Source organism: Coenobita brevimanus, chromosome 57 (assembly GCF_032717465.1).
Source record: "Coenobita brevimanus isolate Jiangsu-jjx chromosome 57, ASM3271746v2, whole genome shotgun sequence".
NCBI classification, from domain to species: domain Eukaryota; kingdom Metazoa; phylum Arthropoda; class Malacostraca; order Decapoda; family Coenobitidae; genus Coenobita; species Coenobita brevimanus.
Genome location: NC_137010.1, coordinates 11561066 through 11579833, shown reverse-complemented (window position 1 = coordinate 11579833; position 18768 = coordinate 11561066). Strand labels below are relative to the sequence as shown.

The window sequence follows — 18768 nt, the reverse complement described above, 5'->3', positions numbered from 1 at the left end:
GAGAGGGGGGTGTAAGCTGGGGGGAGGGCATCAAACTGGCAGAGGACAGGGCAACATGGAGGCACTTTGTTTGTGGCCACCCCATATGGGATTAAGGAATCTGGCTATAGGCAGATAGAGAGACAGATTAGAGCATTAGGCTTTAGAAATTGAGAAACAAGAGCAGAAGCTGTATAAAATATACTCTACCACTCTGCCAAGATATAAAATACATAATACACATCTCTCCCTCTTCCTAAACTTCCACACTTTTATTCTGTTACCCATTAACTTACAATATCAAACTACTTTCTACTCTTTCAATCTCACATTCTTGTTGATGGACTGTACTCAACCTACTGTTGTATGGATTTAATAGGACAGACTGCCACACCACACTGCTACATTAAACAGGCACACTTCACTCAGTACTGTGATACCAACTCTAAAGTATGGAAGTGATGCTTGGACTTTGCTGGAGGGACACAAGTCAAGAGTGAGAGCAGTGAAAATGAGTTAATTGACAGGAGCATGTGCAGTCACATGGAAAGACAGACTGACAAATGAGGAAGTGAAGGAGCATTGTGGTTTGGATGTGGATGTGATAGGAAGTGTTATGAGAAACACACTGAGGTGGTTTGGTCATGTGGAGAGGATGGAGAGCGAGACACTTACGAGGAGTGTGTATGTGAGTAAGGTGAAGGGAGGAAGAGGGAGGGGGAGGCCAAGGATGAGATGGAGGGATGAAATGGAGAGGTATATGAGAGAGAGGGGTGTGAGCTGGGAGGAGGGCGATGAAATGGTGGGGGACAGGACGACAACGAGGCGATTTGTTTCTGGCCACCCCTTATGGGATTAAGGCGTCTGGCAATAGATAAATAGACAGACTTCACTCAGACTTCAGCCACATTTCACACTGCCACACATACCATATCAGACCATTATAAGGAAATATTGGGACAGAATGCCACATCACACGGCTATATTAATTAGTCACACTTAACACACACTGCAACTGCATTTCACATTGCCACACATTCCATCTCAACCATTACAAGGAAATATTACGACAGACTACCACATCATACGGCTATATTAAAAAGCCACACTTAACACACTCTCCAGCCACATTTCACACTGTTGTACATCTCATCTCACCCCACACATAGGACAAAAAAAAAAAGAGCTTCAAGTAAAACAGACTTTAAAATTTAACCATGCTAAGATAAACCAGTAAGACACCAACCACCACCCTCACTGTCATCCTAACTCTTATTCCCACCTACAGTTTTGGTGAAAAAACAGAAATTGGAAGAAATATCCATGGCACTCTCAGTGAAATGAAGGTGAAATATAATCTATCTATCTATCTATTGCCAGACGCCTTAATCCCATAAGGGGTGGCCACAAACAAATCGCCTCCATGTCGCTCTGTCCTCCACCATTGCACTATCCCGCTCCCAGCTCACACACCCCTCTCTCATATACCTCTCCACTCCATCCTTCCATCTCATCCTCGGCTTCCCCTTCCCTCTCCCTCCCTCCACCTCAGTCACATACACTCTTCTCATCAGTCTCTCATTCTCCATCCTCTCCACATGGCCAAACCACCTTAATGTGTTTCTCCTAATGCTTCCAATCACATCCACATCCACACCACATCGCTCCTTCACTTCCTCATATGTCAGCCTGTCTATCCATGTGACTCCATATGCTCCTCTCAAATAACTCATTTCCATTGCTCTCACTCTTGACTTTTGTCCCTCCAATATATAATGCATACATTAAATAAGTATGGTAACCTCTCTATTTGCATGGCTAATGTATCACTGAATTTTACCAAGCATATCAAACTATGCATATGGTACCACTGACAGCTAATTTGTAGTGCAAAATGGTATGGCGAAATCCAAAATTTGTCCCAAGTTCCCTTTTTCACTCTCTTGATAATTTTTTACAATCCCTCCAATCATACCCAACACTCAGTGTAGTAAACATGCTATCATCATCATCATCATCTGGACTTCCTTTCACACCCTAGGGCAGGGTGAGGAGCAGCAATGTCCAGAGAGCCCAAATTTGACCAATCCAATGGGCCATGCTTCCATTCACTCATCATTCAAGCCCCTGGAATCCTAGTTCTATCAGATACACCAAAAACATTCACCACATTCTGCTGCTTCACATAACTGTATCCAATAGAGTCAATCTGGATGCTGCCACTTTAAAAAGGGGTGCCAAAACCCTGATCACCCACTTCTCCTCACAACATTCATCCAAACAGCTCCATCTCTTGTCAGTTCCCTAGCCTCACCAACTTCCAAACCTCTCTTCTTCACACACTCGTCTACCATATCTCTCCACTTTCTCCTTGGCCTACCTCGCCTCCTCCCTCCTTCAAATTTGCTCAGATATACCTTTTTTACCACTCTAATGTTATCCATTCTCTCCACATGACCATACCATCTCAGTGCACTCTCTTCGATTCTGGTGTCCACAGACTTCCTCACTCCACATCTTTCAAGAATCACATTATTTCGTATCCTATCCACCCTCTGTACTCCACGTACATTCCTCAGCAGTCCCATCTCCACTGCTCTTACTCCTGACTTTTCACTTTCATGTCACACCATAGTCTCTCACCCATATGTTAAAGTTGGCACTAACACTCTTTCATGTAAGCCTCATGCAGCCCCAACACTCAAGCCTCTGTTTCTTATCAAGACCTTCATTGCACCAGCTACCTTTCTTCCTTGTGTCACTGTAGTTTCAACTTCTTTTGCACATTTTCCTCTCTTTTCTATAACTGTACCCAGGTATTTGAACTCTCTCACCAATTCCAGTCTCTCTCCATTCATTGGTAACATCACACTGAGAATCACCTTCTTTACTCTTTTCTACATTTACTCTTAAGGCACGATGCTCCCAGACATCAGCAAAACTCTGCACTAGCCTACCAAGTTCTTGTCTGGTATTTACAAATAGTACTGCATCATCAGCATACAACAAATTTGTGATATTCTTCCATCCTTCACCATTCATTACCAACAACATCCCCTTCTCCATTACTTCTGTTTTTACTTCTCTCATCACTCCATCCATATATATATTGAACAACCATGGGGACATCACACAACCTTGTCGCACGCCCACACCGATCGTGTACCATTCACTTAGATGCCCATTAACCCTTACACCTGCTTTACTATCATCATAAAAGCTCTTGACAGCACGTAGCAACTTACCATCTACACTGTACATGTGCAAAACTTTCCACAATCCTTCTCTGTCCACTTTGTCGTATGCTATTTCCAGAACCATGAATGCCATGAACACCGTATAGTCCTTCTTCCATGCCTCCTCTGCTATCTGTCTCACTGCAAATATTTGATCCACACATCCTCTGCCACTCCTAAAGACACCCCGTTCATCATTCTATATACCATATACATTCTATATACAGTGAGTCCTCGATATACAAAAGGGATAGGGACCGGAAAAACCTTTCGTAAGTCGAACATTCGTATATCGGAACGATTTTCCCCATTGAAATCCATAGAAATGGGGGGATGAGTCTCTGGACCCCTTCAGACCCCCCTTCTAAACTTTACCCCTCCTATTTTGAAGTAAGTAATACCTGTATACAATTGTACAGTACAGACACTGAAAAATAAAAAATACAGTATTGTATATTGCAGTACTGTATTTTTATTTTTATAAAAAAATTATTATTAACCCCTTGAGCGTGGGCATATCGGAGGCGGTCCGTGCACCTCAAGCGAGGATATTTGCACTCCGACTGACTATTTAAAAATATTTGCCAAAAATCAGTTATTAGTCCTAGAATATTATAATTACATATGCATATGGCACATACCTTCAGCTTTCTCCTGGGATGTTTGTTGAGCCTTCGTTGACTACCGTAGGACTTGTGGAGACTTCTGAAGTTGGGTAACGAAGTCTCCACTTTACACTTCCCGACACCCCGTAATATGATTACCACAGCCTGATATTATCACTAGAAACACTATTCTATGATTTTCAAGTAGTTTGGAATCCATACTCAAAAAAAAAAACACTGTGAAAGCAATGTAAATTACGAGCGCGTACCAGCTTCCCACTCGCGCTTGTTCCGAGCTGGTATTCTGTAATTTATTATTCATAAACACACTCACACTTTATATTCCTAGTACTTTATTACACTTATAGAAATATACAGTATTTATCCAGAAGTTTCCTTCAGTAATAGTAGTTTATTTTCACTCCAGGCATTAATTTTCTCTTTCAGTAAACTAGCGCAGAGAGCAAAGCTTTCACTATCACTGTCATTACTCCAAGTATTTGTACTCATATTCTTATATTAGTAATTATTGTATTTACATTTCAATTTTATTTACACTATGTTATACACTGTCACTTCCAGTAACTAAGGGCTCCTTTCCCTTGGAGCCAGGATGAACTTGGGACACTGAAGCACTCGTACTGGGAGTTTATCACCATTTCTTCCACTGGCTCATCACACGAGTCATCAGAAAGATTGTAGTCACTGTCCATCATTATCATGGATAAATTAGCCAGTTCACGTTCCACTGCAAAGTCACTTAGTCCTTTACCCCTTCCCACACAAGGTTTAGTAGGGTTAGAGGTCACAGGGCCCTCTAGAAGCGGGGGAAATGGAGGGGCGCGAGTGCAACGTGGTTTCATCTCAAGAGACAAGACTGAACTGAATGATGAGGAGGATATGGGGCCACCAAGGGTTGACAACGTCAGCTGCTAGTTTATATGCTGTGAAATGATTGGCAGGGAATCTAGACAATACATAATAAATTAGGTAGTTCCAGGTGAATGTAAATATCACTTAGGCTTCTCCCTTCCTTTCTTATATATATTTTTATTATGAGAACAGGTCATACAGCATATTTCAAGGGGAAATAAACAGGGAATATTAGCAAACGAGTGCACGAGAGGTGTTGCCAGGTGATAATTAGCCAATTCCAGGTGTATGGCACTATCAATTACCTTTTTTCTTTTTTATATATTTAATTTTCTATACGAATAAGACATAGGGCTCATTCCAATGGATGAAATGAGTGGAAAAATCCAGGCATGATTTGCCTAGCACGGCGCAGCTGGGGCAGCCGGGAGGAGAGCGTAATGGAGGGGAGGTAGGGAGGGGAGTCAAAAAGGGGGAGAAATGGCTAAATTGTCAACAATGGATGAGAGTACAGATGACAACAGCAGCACTGACTATTGTTAGACACTGGCAGTACTGACAGATGATACAAGCAACCACTTGAAAGCCTGGGCGAAATCAAAATAACACAGAATCGCAAAGCTGACACCCCGCAGTATGATCCATTGCACCCGAGCATCATGAAAGTGACGCCCCACGGTTAAGGGGTTAAAGTACAATTAGTGCTGTATTGCAAAATAGACCTCCTGTGCTGAGGCTGGAGATGCGAGGCATTGATGCTGGTGGTCCTTTGCATGGTGGCACCCTCTTGCTCCTCTGGTGCTTCCCTGACTGGTGCAGGTGGTTCTGGTGAAGCTGTTGCTGGTGCTGGTGCAGGTTGTTCCTCACGTACAGCGAAGCTGGAAGGAGAGGAAGGACGTGGACTCAACTGAGAAGTGCGTGAAAAACCGTTTACCAGAGAGGGGTTAGTTCATTTCCTCACTGCAAGCGAGTGCAGCACTGTGCACCGCGCCCATTTTGAATTTTTCGTATGTCATTTCATACCGCTTTTCGTATCATTGAGACAGATATTTTCGTATTGTGGAATCTGTCCTATATTTTTCGTACTTCGCATTTTTGTATTTCGAAGACTCATTGTACCATAATGTGTGTGTGTGTATTTACCTAATTTACCTAACTGTGATATACAGGAAATGAGCTATGCTCGTGGGGTCCCGTCTCTGTTTCTCAATAAGTCAAATTTAGCTTTAAACTCGTTTCAGTTTTTAGACTGGACAATCTCTTTGTCCAGGCTATTCCACAGGTCTATACATCTGTAAGGAAAACTATATTTCTTGATATCCTTCAAGCAGCTTGGTTTCTTCAGTTTCATTCCGTGTCCTTTTGTTACTCTCTTATCCCATAAAAATTGATCTTCTTTGTCAATTTTATCTACTCCCAACATGGTCCTGAACACTGCAATCATGTCTCCTCTCTTTCTCCTTTCTTCTAAGGAAGGTAAATCCAGCTTTTCCAGCCTCTCTCTGTACGACAGATCTGCCAGACTGGGCACCATTTTGGTTGATGTTCTTTGTATTCTCTCAATCTTGTTTATATCTTTCTTTTTGTGTGGGGACCACACTACTGCTGCATATTCTAACCTGGGGCGAATCATGGCCACTATCAATTTTTTCATCATATCCTCATCCATATAATGAAAGGCTACTCTTATATTAGTCAGGAGTTTATACGTCTCTCTAACTGCCTCGTTAATGTGTTTTTCAGGTGACAAACTGTCCTGGACCAGCACTCCCAAATCTTTCCCCTCTCTCGCTTTTGTGATTGGTTCATTACCCATCAAATACTGTAATTCAATGGTGTGTGTGTGTGTGTTTTCTTACCTAATTGTATCTTTACAGGAATGAGTCAAGTTCGTACTGTCCCTTGTCTTACACCATTTTTATTGTACATATCGTACTATGTGTGTGTGCACGCGTGTGCGTGCATGCATGGAGGTGTGTAGCTCAGCTGAAACTGTAGAAGGGCTTCCAATTAAATTTGGCAGGACAACTGCAACTGGGTCACGGATGGGCCTCTCTCAAATTCATGTGATGGAAAGTTTCTAAAGGTGTGTTTTGATTCCTAATAGTTACCACGGGTTTTATAGCTGAATGGCATGGCAGGGCCATGAAGCACAAGCTTCTGTGTCAGTGCATACATCACTGGTTTCAAGCAAAATAAATCATGGTCCAGAAGCTGCTTTCATTTGTGCAAATGTTGACTGGCCCATTAGGACCGCGAAGTATACTTGTCTTGTATACTTTAATCCTCGTTATGTCCCTCTGTGTAGCACAGCCAAAACTGTAACTAAGACTGCAATGACTCAGTCACAGATGGGCCCATTTCAATTACAAGTTGATTGAAATTTTCTAAAGGGATATTTTGCCCCTCAATAATTGTCCCCAATGGCTTTACACATGAAGCATAGTGTGTTGAGCAGCAGCTGCCTGGCATCAATGCAGCTGTTCGTCCATTTCATGCAGCAGGAGGCTCGGTTGAAAAATGGGCCTCATCCGAACAGCCAAATATTGCAAAAACATCGTATTTTTCTCAATTAAACTTATATCACTGGCATCAGTAAACAATATTGTATGCTATGGTGCAAAAACTAATGCAGGAAGATGCATAGTTTTTGGCCAGTCATGTGTGACTGAAACAACAATTGGCAGGTGGGGAGAAACATAATTCCTAAATACTTGTCAGCCTCAACACAGTTATAAAACTTGAAATTTAAATACAGTATGCTCTTGATTTATTGAATCACAATATATCAGATTCTGGATTTATAAAACACCTCTAAGCCTACTAAAACTCTTTTGGTTATATATGTGGTTGCTCGCACCCAGGTGAGAGTGAATAGTGATTTGGGAGATTTTTTTGTGAATGCTGGCCTGCATCAGGGGGTCAGTTTTGAGCTCCTTATTGTTTATTATGGTGCCTGAATCTCTCTCTCATGTCTTCAGAAATGGATTACCATGAGAGATGTTGTATGCTGATGACTTGGTGTTGATTTCAGTGAATGAAGGGGAGGCAGGAGAAAAATTTAGGAAGTGAAGAGACAGAATGGAGCACAAGAGTTTGAGAGTAAATGCAGATAAAACTATAGTGATAATACCTAGTGCTGGTGACTGTACTGTCCCAGCAGAGGGAGTGTGACCATGTGTACTTTGCCACAAGGGTGTGGGAAGGAACTCCATCTTGTACAGTGTTTGGGATAAATGGGTGCATAAGAGATGTAGTGGTATCAGATGCTGGCTGCGAAATAATGTTGATTTCATGTGTGCAATGTGTCGTGGAAAGCATGCAGAGATTGTCAGGCACAAAAAGGACTGACCTTCCAGAGAGTCTCTTGAGTGTGTAGAGGAATTTTGTTATCTGGAGGACCTATGTGCTTGAAGTGGGGCGGGAGCTAACTTCTAGCTCTGTGGCTCGGGTAAGGAGTGGTTGAAGGAGGTTCAGGGAGCTGTTGTCTTTCCTAACATTGAGAAGGCTCTCCCTCCATGCTTAGGGAACTTTGTATATGGAATGTGTCTGGAATGTACTGCTGTATGGTAGTGTGACCTGGGATGTAAAGGGAGAGGATATTCAAAGGCTCAAACATACAGAAATGACAATGATTAGATGGATGTGTAGTGCATCCTTGAATGTGAGGCCTGGGGGGATTATATGATTGCAATTACAGAGTTAAGTGGAAGGTAGGACTGGAATGTATTGGTGTTGTGATGAGGAGGGGTAGATTGGGATGGTTTGGGCAGGCTGAGAGGACAAAGGATGACAAATGGGTGCAGAAGATGAGACGTGTGAACATGGGGGGGGGGGGGATAGTGAGACGCAGACCTAAAAAAGACCTAGGATAAGGTAATACAGTGTGATTTCAGAGATAAGGGACTGAATAGGGAGGATGTTTGAAATCGAGCCATGTGCATGCAAGCATGTTGGAGCCTTTTTAACAATATGATATGATCCTAACTAAAGTGGATAAATGGCATGCATCACATGGCCCTTCCAACCCAACGATAATGTGTAAGATGACTCACAACGCAGTTGTCGAGGTACATGGATATGAGCAAAACCAAAAGCAGGCAACTAGCAATGTAAGTTACATAACACAAGGGAGATAGCCTGGTTGGAGTCAGCCTGGCATCATTTGCATCCATGTTTAATTAAACAATATATTATTTTCCGCTGAAGTGAGACTGGGATGTGTAGATGGGAGTGAGTACAGCTGAGAGCAGGTGACTAGCTACGTGTACATAACAAAGAAGACAGGCTGGCTCCACCAGCATACTTATTTACTAAAATATTATTATTTTCCACAGATGGAGCTACAGGAATGAAGACAATTCTTAAGTATTAAAAGTGAGATGTGTAAATGGAGATAAATAGAGCCAAAAATGGGCAATTAGCTATGTACATAACAAAAGATAGGCTGGCACCACTGGTGTGCATAAATCCATAAACATTTTGTTCAACACTAAGAGCTACAGGGACTAAGAATAATTTGTTACTTGTTAAAAATGAGTGTGAAATGCATAGCTGGTGCCATATGTGTGCATATTTTCATAAACATTGCATTATTTTCCACTAAAAAAGCTACAGGCACAAAGATTATTGTTATTCATTAAAAGTGAGATATGTAGATAGCATTGAATAGAGCAGAAAGCAGGCATCTGGCTGTGTACGTAACAAAAGAGACAAGCTGGCATCACCAGCATGCACATTTACATATCATTTGCAAAGACTCCAGTCTGCTTCCATGCATCAGCCTTGGTTGCCTCATCGTGGCACTCCATGCTGCTCAGTCTTTAGTAGCCTCCCTGTTTAGTCCCTTATCTTTAAGGTCATACCCTGTGACCTCACCCCAGATCTTCGTTGGTCTTTCGCATCCCTGCCCTCGACATTCACACCTCTCTCAGTCAACCCCTCCTGATCACAACACTTATACATTCAAGTCCCATTCTTCCTCTTAGCTCTTCAGTCACAATCCTACCCCCCCCCCCTTCCTGATCACAACACTTATACATTCAAGTCCCATTTTCCTCCTAGCTCTTCAGTCACAATCCTACCCCCCCCCTCCCCAGGCCTCTCATTCAAGGACACATTACACATCCATCTAATCATTATCATTTCTGTTTGTTTGAGCCTATGAATATCCTCTTCCTTTACAACCCAGGTCTCACTACCATTCAGCATTGCACTCCTAACATGATGCATACATTGACATCATAGCATGGAGAGAGAGACCCCTGTCAGCGTTGGGAGAGGCAGCAGCTCCCAAAACTTCCTCCAACCACTCCTTACCGTAGCCACAGCACATAACATGACCTCCAAATAAAACTCCTCCACACACTCAAGAGGCTCCAACAAGATCAGTCATTTCATGTCGACAATCTCTATATGCTTCCTCCAGGCAACTGCATATACCTCAGCCTACCTCTAATACAATTACCTCTCTTAGAAACACTCCACAAGATGGAGTTACTTCTCACTTCCTTGTGGCAAACTGCACATAGCCACACTCCCTTTTCTTTGACAGTACTGCCACCAGCCATACACAGTACCTTCGCATCCAGTACGGTATTTTTGTCAGACAATACTGCCATAATGGACTAAATCCGTACTGGGCAAACAACAGACCTTATGGGAAAAATGAATGATGTCAGACAAGCCCTGAAAAAGTCCCCCCCTGAATTCAACTTAACTATCTTTTGACACAACTAAGATTTTACCAACCTTTAAGGTGAGTGGTAATGGGCTTGGGGGGGAAGGGGGAGGGGAATCCAAGGCTGTAGGAGGTCCTACTGACCCCATGAAGGAGGGCCTTCGGGATCCTGAGAAGGCCTTTCTATCTCAACCTCCCTCATAAATCCCTCATAGTCATACCCTGACATCGTCATTTTCATCATCAAGGGGAAGTGCAATACTGCAACGTGACTGGCACACGACACGAGTCACGAGGAAGGTGTACTGGACTGTCGAGGCAGTACTAGGGAAACGTTCCTCAGTGTTTGCCATCTTCCCACGCCCGGGCAAGTAATAGTACTGGACACAGCACGTCAGTACTAGAGAAGAACTCCTCGGATTTGGCCCACTTTGCGCGGCCGATCCATACTAGCCCAACAAATCCGTACTACAGTAATAAATTATCTTATTTTTTTGCCAACTGTACTGGACGAGAATAGTACTGGACAAACGCATACTGGATGAGAGGGTACTTTATACAGTAGACCCTAGATTTAATGGACCTCGATAGACCGGATATCGTATTTAACAGGCAGTTTGAAGGCCACCGGACACCCATGTGCTATAATGAACAACAGTTATTAACCCGCCATGTCCCGTTGACGTACATATGCGCATGAACGTTTTGTCGCTGTGACTCCCGCTGACGTTTGTAAACGCGCTGCAATTGCAAGGCCCATCATTTGTACATTTTTCAAATTTCGCTCGTGATTTTCAGTATGTATACGCGGGACACCTTCCTCTACCTGAGGCCAGACCTCCCCCGCATGCCATTGTCTCGGCAACTCACCTGTTATCAGTGACCTGTATTCTAAATTTAGTTTTGTCAATAACTTATGGCTCAAAACCAATGCAGACTATCTATCTATCTATCTATTGTCAGACACCTCAATCCCTTAAGGGGTGGCCACAAACAAATCGCCTCCATGTTGCCCTGTCCGATGCCACTTAACTGCCTTGCTCCCAGCTCACACCCCTCTCTCTCATATACCTCTCCACTCCATCCCTCGACCTCATCCTTGGCCTCCTCCTCCCTCTCACCCCCTCCACCTCACTCGCATACACTCTCCTTGTTAGTCTCTCGCTCTCCATCCTCTCCACATGGCCAGACCACCTCAGTGTATTTCTCCTAATGCTTTCTTTCACATCCACATCCACATCCACATCGCAATGCTCCTTCACTTCCTCATATGTCAGTCTGTCTCTCCATGTAACTCCACATGCTCCTCTCAAATAACTTCCACTGCTCTCATTCTTGACTTGTGTCCTTCCAACAAGGTCCATGCTTCCCCTTTGTACATTAGAGCTAGTATCACAGTACTGTTGTGGAGTGGCTCTTTTACTTCCATGCTCACTTCCCTGTTCCTCATCGCTGCTTTCAAAGAACCAGCAACCTTTCTTCCTTGTTGTATCCTTTCAAGCACTTCACTCTCTATACTTCCATCCTTACTCACCACACTAACCAAGTACTTAAACACACTCACATTCTCCACTTCCTCCACATCCTGCCACACTGTACATTCAGTGACTTCACTTCTCTCGAAGACCATAACTTCACTCTTCCCCACATTCACCTTCAGATTCCGTTTCCTAAGCACACTCCCATACTCATTCACCGAGCCTTGCAGTTCCCCTTCGTCTTCACTTAATACAGTAACATCTGCAGACAACAGTACAGAGAGTTTCCGAACAATGGCCTCTCTTATTTGAGTCGCTCCAACATCCACTGCCCTACCTTGTATCTCTTTTATAACTCCCATCCATATACAGATTGAACAACCATAGGCATGTGACACATCCCTGTTTCAATCCAACATTCAAACTGAAAAATTCACTCAGCTTACTATCCACACGCACTGCAGCCTTAGCACCCTCATGCATACTCTTCATGACATTCAACAACCTCCAGATATCCTTAATACTTTCCACATTCCTTGTCAATCCACCCTGTCAATATGCTTTCTCCAAATCCAATGCAGACACTACTATAAAACTGCATTCAAGCTCAGTGTCATTGAGCTCGCAAAGGAACATGGTAATAGGGCACCAGAGTGGTTATTTGGGCTGCCACCAATGGAAAAAATGAACTTGGAGAAAACAAGAGCAGCAGCAGAGAGACGTCAGCTGTAGTAAACACATCTCCACAGAAGAACCGTGAAATGGCCAGAAATTGAAGAACTAAAAATGTGGGTAATAAATGAAAGGAGTTTGGGCAAAGCAGCATCTACAAAAATGATGATAAACCAATCAAGACAGATAGCAATGAACACAGGTATCAAAGACTTCACAGGAAGAGGAAGAGGCCCACTATTTCAAAAGAGTGTGAATGGGTTAAAACTTCATACGATGCAGTGAAAGCAGAAATAGTTGTTAAATCATTTAAAAAAGTGTGGTATTAGTAATAACCTTGATGGTACTGAGGACGATTTATTATTTACAGTGATGATTCAGTTTCTGATTCACAGAACATCAGGAGTGAGGAGATTCATTTGGATGTCAGCAGTGATGATCAGTTTTCTGGCTTTGGGGATGATGATTTACCGGTACCTGACTTTGAAGATGATTTTCTGGGCTCTGATAATAGTGATTAAAACATTTATGAGGCCTATATTTTTTTCTTTATGATTTTCACCGTATCATAAGTTTATATTTGCAGTTTTTTTTCCCGATGCTTGCTTGGTACTAATATTCAATGAAATATTGGTCCATTCATCCACCCATCATCTAATCCTATATTATCCCCTGAGGAACATAGGACCCTGGGGCCAGGCAAGTTGGTTCTGACATTTAAAATGAGAGTGATCAGCCTCACTCATCCATGAGTGGCATTTCACGAGCAATAAACCCCAACCATCCTTTGGATATAAACCTGCATAAGCTCAATCAGAGTGGAGTGCCTTAATTACCCAATAAACCACCAGGTGCCAATATTTGGTTATATGGTTACCATCCAGCACAGTAAATGGTTTCCTGGTGTACAGGAAGCCATTTGGCTTGTCATTCAGTGTAGAGTCACCCATAGGCAGAAGGAAGGGGAAAGAATGAAAGAAAGAAAGACAGAGCAGGAAGGAAGGAAAAGAGGAAAGGGTACCACACCATCCAGTGTATTTGTTTTACTAAGGCATGGGCATGACACTGGAATTTATTTTTAAATGCTTTGTACCAGTTTTTACTGAAATACTGATATTTCCTGTGTATGCATGTATTGAAGTTGCAAGATTTCATTCAAATTTACAGTACTGGATTGTTTTTTGCTTATTGCCTTGTACCAATTTTTACTGAAATACTGACATTTCCTTTGTTTGCAGCTACTGGACTACAGGAATGTTTTCCAAGTTATGAATTTGCACAGTATTTTGCTGCCTGTTTTGTACAAGTACCAGATTTTATTAAAATATTTGCTTTGCCTAGATAAACAATAGTTGTAGGTATTTACCCAGATTTATTGTGCTGGTATTTTGCTGCTTGCTTTGTGTGTGTTTTTGCTGATCTATTGGAATTTGCTTTGTCTGCATTTATGGTATGGGAATTTATTTACCAACAAGTACTGTATTTCTGTTTTGTTGCTTGCTATGTACCAGTGTTCACTGATACCAGCAGATATCTGTTTAGCTGCTGTGAATTTGCTATAGGCCTATGTGCAAATGTTCCCCAAAAAAGCACTAAAATATTTTTCAATAAATGTATGATGATCCATCCATCCATCCATCCATCATCCAACCCCATGTTGCCCCATGAGAAGCAGAGGAGCCTGGGGTTAGGCAAGTTGGTCCTGACATTTAAGATGAATGTGACCAGCCACAATCATCATTGAGTGGCATCACATGAGCAATAAACCCCAACCACCCCTTGGATATAAATCTACACACACTCAATCCAATTGGAGCACCTTAACTATCCAATAAACCACCAGGTGCCAGACTTTGGTTATATGGTTACCACCTGAAATGTACTAAAATTCTTTTTTTCCAAAAATTGTCCTTGTAAAACAGGGGTGTGTCTTAAAGGCTAGCAAATATGGTACTGGGGAGGGGCTCTTACCTTCCACCAATCTTCTTGCTGACATGTGGGGAACACATATGGGTTGGTTATAAGGTTCCCACCCACTGTGTTAAAAGATTTCCTGGACTACAGGAAATCATTTGCTTGTCACTCAATGTAGAGTCAACATGAGTAGCATGACACTAAGTGAGTGGAAGATGAGTGCCCCCCCCCCACCCCATAGTAATGAAGGATAAACTGAAGTGTTTATTTATTAGTTATAGGTAAACTTACTTAAAAGAATGAGAATGTTATTAGAAATGCCATATTTGTATCCACAAAAACAGAAATTGATGATCAGGCTTGTTTGTGAGAAATCTGTATTCACGGAAAAAATACATTAATAATAATGCTGGCTCACACTTGTTTGGAAGAAATAATGAGTAAAGAGTGGACTGGCTCACAATCAAGACTTGCTGAATCAATGTAAACAGAGCTGATTCAGTTCATCTGGTCTTTTGGGGGGTTATTACAGTATTCGGAAACAATCAAGACTGATTCCGAATTACTATTTTATTGGGATAATGAGATAAATTAGTCCAGTGGGCAGGGTAATTTCAAGTGCCCTTTTGTAATTTTATCCAGATTAAGAGACGCACTGGACCATCTGATGCTGGAAAGTTGGTGGTGTACCTGTAATGCTTTATTCAAACAGTTAACAGGTCTGTATTTTACCAGTTGGTAGCCTGCATATCTGCTAGTAATCACTAATAAACAGTCCAACATTCTCATGCATTATCAATTGCTGCATTTATTTCTATTAAGTGTATCAGTTTAATAACTTTACTAATACCTTTTGCAGAAACAGTGGATCTCTGGGATGAAGTGGCGTCACTATCCTCCCCAGATTCTGATGAATGGACAGAAGAAGAATTGCCATCATCATCTTTTAAACCATCCTGAGAGGGTTCCCCAGCAGATGGATGTGGATACGATGTGTGGGGGAGACTGCAGGTTTTCCGGGACACACTTAAACTATCTTTGGTTATCCATGGTGCACCCTGGAGGCCCCTGTAGCACTTGGTGGCATCTGGGAATTTATTTGGGTTGACTGGGGACTTTGTGGTTTCATTCTTTGACTGACTGGACACGCTGCTCTCTTTGTTGGCTTCTTTGGCTCTCCTCTTCATGGCACTTGCTTGTACCAGAGAATATGTGTCATAGCTGAAAAGGTTACAGTGGATGATTAATAAAGTATAATTCTTATCATTATCATCCTGACCCTTTTCCTCACCTAAAGCTGGGGTAAGGTATGAAATAGAAACAAGTGCAGTACAGTGATCCCTTAGGTATCGTGTACTTGATTATAGTGGTTTTTATTATCACTGCAAGATGAAAATCTGCACTCCTGCCATTATCACACATTCTTTGGCAAAAAAAAAAACACCGTTATTGCACAACTGAGCTGGTTTCTTCTGACAATCACGGTGCAGTATCTGTGGTTTCTGATGGCTTTGAGGGATTCAATGATGAGGCCCTGCTCAAGGAGTATATCCCAGTATATCCCAGATGGTGGAGATCACTACCTCTCCAACTCCTTACCTTATGCCCATCTCAGGTCTCTATGTGGTACACTTTTCTTCCTTACTGTGCCCTTTTCATCACTTTCTATTAACCTAACCATACCTATATATGTTTCTGATACTTACCATAACAGAATGTACGTTCTGTACTGCATTTAGTGGGTACAAATTGTTGTACAAGAAAAAATTTTGGGCTTACTAGTGAGGTGCCCAGTATTAGTTAGGATAAATCTCATACTGTAGGTTCTGTGCTCTCATTAATGCACAATTTCATAATCACACACTAGGCTTGGTACTAATTATGCATGATAACCAAGGGATCACCATGCAGCAATCCCTTGATTATCCATCTGCCAAAGCCAAGATGGATATTGCAATTTTTCAGATAATGCTTACTATCCCCCCACCCCCTCTAAAAGGAGCATAAACCCTACAATAACCCTATATCGTACTGTCAAAAAAAGGAAAATGATAAAAGTGCCATACTTCACAGTAAAATATACAGCTACTGTATACTGTACTCACAACGCTATAGTCCTTGTGCTGTTGAAAATTTTGTTTATATACCATTGTGGTTAGACAAGGCAGCATTTGGAAACTTCCCATTCTGTTGTTTGTGGATGATACTGTATTATTAAATGAAGACAAAGGGGAACTGTAGGGACTGGCGAAAGAGTTTGGGAGAGTGTATAAGAAACGGAATCATAAGGTGAATGTAGGGAAAAGGAAAGTTGTGGTCTTCATGAGAAATTATGTCACTGAATGCACAGTGAGGCTGGATGTTGAGGAAATGGAAAATGTGAGGGTATATAGGTACAGTAATCTCTCAATTATCCAGCAAAATTCAGCCAACCCCTCTGCCGGATATTGCAAAATGCCTGATATTGTGTTGGTTCCCCCAATCGGTTACCCATTCGGCACTGAGCTGGATAATGAGTCACTACCCTACACTGTATTATCCGACCCTCTATCCTAAAAACTTTCAAACAACATTACCCATGAGTAAAATATTAAAATCAAGCATAAAATACAATACAGTACTGATACAGTAGATACAGTACTGTAATACAGTACATAATATAATCATGATGGAGTGTGTGGTGAAATGCTGAAGCATGGGGGAGAGATAGTAGTAAAATGGATGTGGAAAATGTGCAGACTGGCCTGGGAGGAAGGTAGAGTCCCGGAGGATTGGAAGTCAGGTATAATTATACCCTTGTACAAAGGAAAAGGGGAAAAAGAAGTGTGTGGTAATCATAGGGGCATTTGTCTTCTTAGTATAATAGGAAAAGTGTATGGTAGGATACTTATTGACAGTTAGAGAAAGAACAGAGAAATTAGTTAGAGAAGAACAGGGAGGCTTTAGGAAGGGAAGAGGTTGTGTAGATCAGATATTCATTCTTAGATCTTTAGTGGAAAAGTTTCTAGAGAAGGGAAAGAAGTTGTATGCAGCTTTCATGGATTTGGAGAAAGCATGTGACAGGGTGGATAGACAAGGATTGTGGAAAGTGTTAAGAATATATGGAGTAGATGGGAAGTTGTTGAATGCTGTGAAGAGTATGTACGATGGTGTGAAGGCTGCAGTGCGTGTGGATGGTGAACTAAGTGAATTTTTCTCTTTGAAAGTTGGTTGAAACAGGGATGTGTCATGTCTCCATGGTTGTTCAATCTGTACATGGATGGGGTAATAAAAGAGGTACAAGGTAGGGTAGTGGATGTTGGAGTGGCCCTGGTGAGAGAGGATAGTGTTTGGAAACTCCCTGTACTGTTGTTTGCAGATGATACTGTGTTGTTGAGCGAAGACGAAGGGGAGCTGCAAGGCTTGGTGGATGAGTTTGAGAGAGTGTGTAAGAAACGGAATCTAAAGGTGAATGTAGGGAAGAGTAAAGTGATGGTCTTTGAGAGAGGTGAAGTCAGTGAATGTATAGCGAGGTTGGATGGTGAGGAATTGGAAAATGTGAGTACGTTTAAGTACTTGGGTAGTGTGATGAGTAAGGATGGAGGTTTGGAGGGTGAAGTGCTTGAAAGGGTACAGCAGGGAAGAAAGGTTGCTGGTTCTTTGAAAGCAGTGATAAGAAACAGGGAAGTGAGCATGGAAGTGAAAAAGTTACTACATGACAGTATTGTGATACCAACTCTAACGTACGGAAGTGAAGCTTGGACGTTGTTGGAAGGACACAAGTCAAGAGTGAGAGCAGTGGAAATGAGTTATTTAAAAGGAGCCTGTGGAGTCACATGGAGAGAAAGGCTGACGAATGAGGATATAAAGGAGCGTTGTGGTGTTGATGTGGATGTGATAGGAAGCGTTATGAGGAACACACTGAGGTGGTTTGGCCATGTGGAGAGGATGGAGGGTGAAAGACTGATGAAGAGAGTGTATGTGAGTGAGGTGGAGGGGGGAAGAGGAAGGGGGAGGCCGAGGATGAGATGGAGGGATGGGGTGGAGAGGTATATGAGAGAGGGGGGTGTGAGTTGGGAGCAGGGCAGTGAAATGGTGGGGGACAGGGTGACTTGGAGGCAATTTGTTTGTGGCCATCCCAAACGGGATTGAGGCGTCTGGCAATAGATAGACAGATAGATGATCATACTCACCTAGTGTTGGCATGACCACAAAAACCACAAACTCAGACATCATGCAGAACAGCAGTCACAGCACTAGGGCATGGAACACCAAGGGGCCACAATGGAAGTCACAGCACTACAGCAACGAGTGAGGCACGGGGGCCACCAACTAATTCACATCACTAGGGG

At 42.4% G+C, this 18768-nt stretch overlaps 1 protein-coding gene across 1 annotated transcript in view; it reads right to left on the bottom strand.

Annotated features, from left to right (window-relative positions):
* The window catches only part of LOC145401885 (kinesin-like protein KIF7), a 291971-nt gene that overhangs the window by 117580 nt on the left and 155623 nt on the right, over positions 1 to 18768 (bottom strand). Inside the window, exons 10-11 of the mRNA XM_080273993.1 lie at positions 15288 to 15658; positions 5416 to 5571 (exon numbers count right to left, since the gene is read on the bottom strand). Coding sequence (XP_080130119.1) covers positions 5416 to 5571; positions 15288 to 15658 — 527 coding nt within the window. The remainder of the gene's footprint in view (positions 1 to 5415; positions 5572 to 15287; positions 15659 to 18768) is intronic.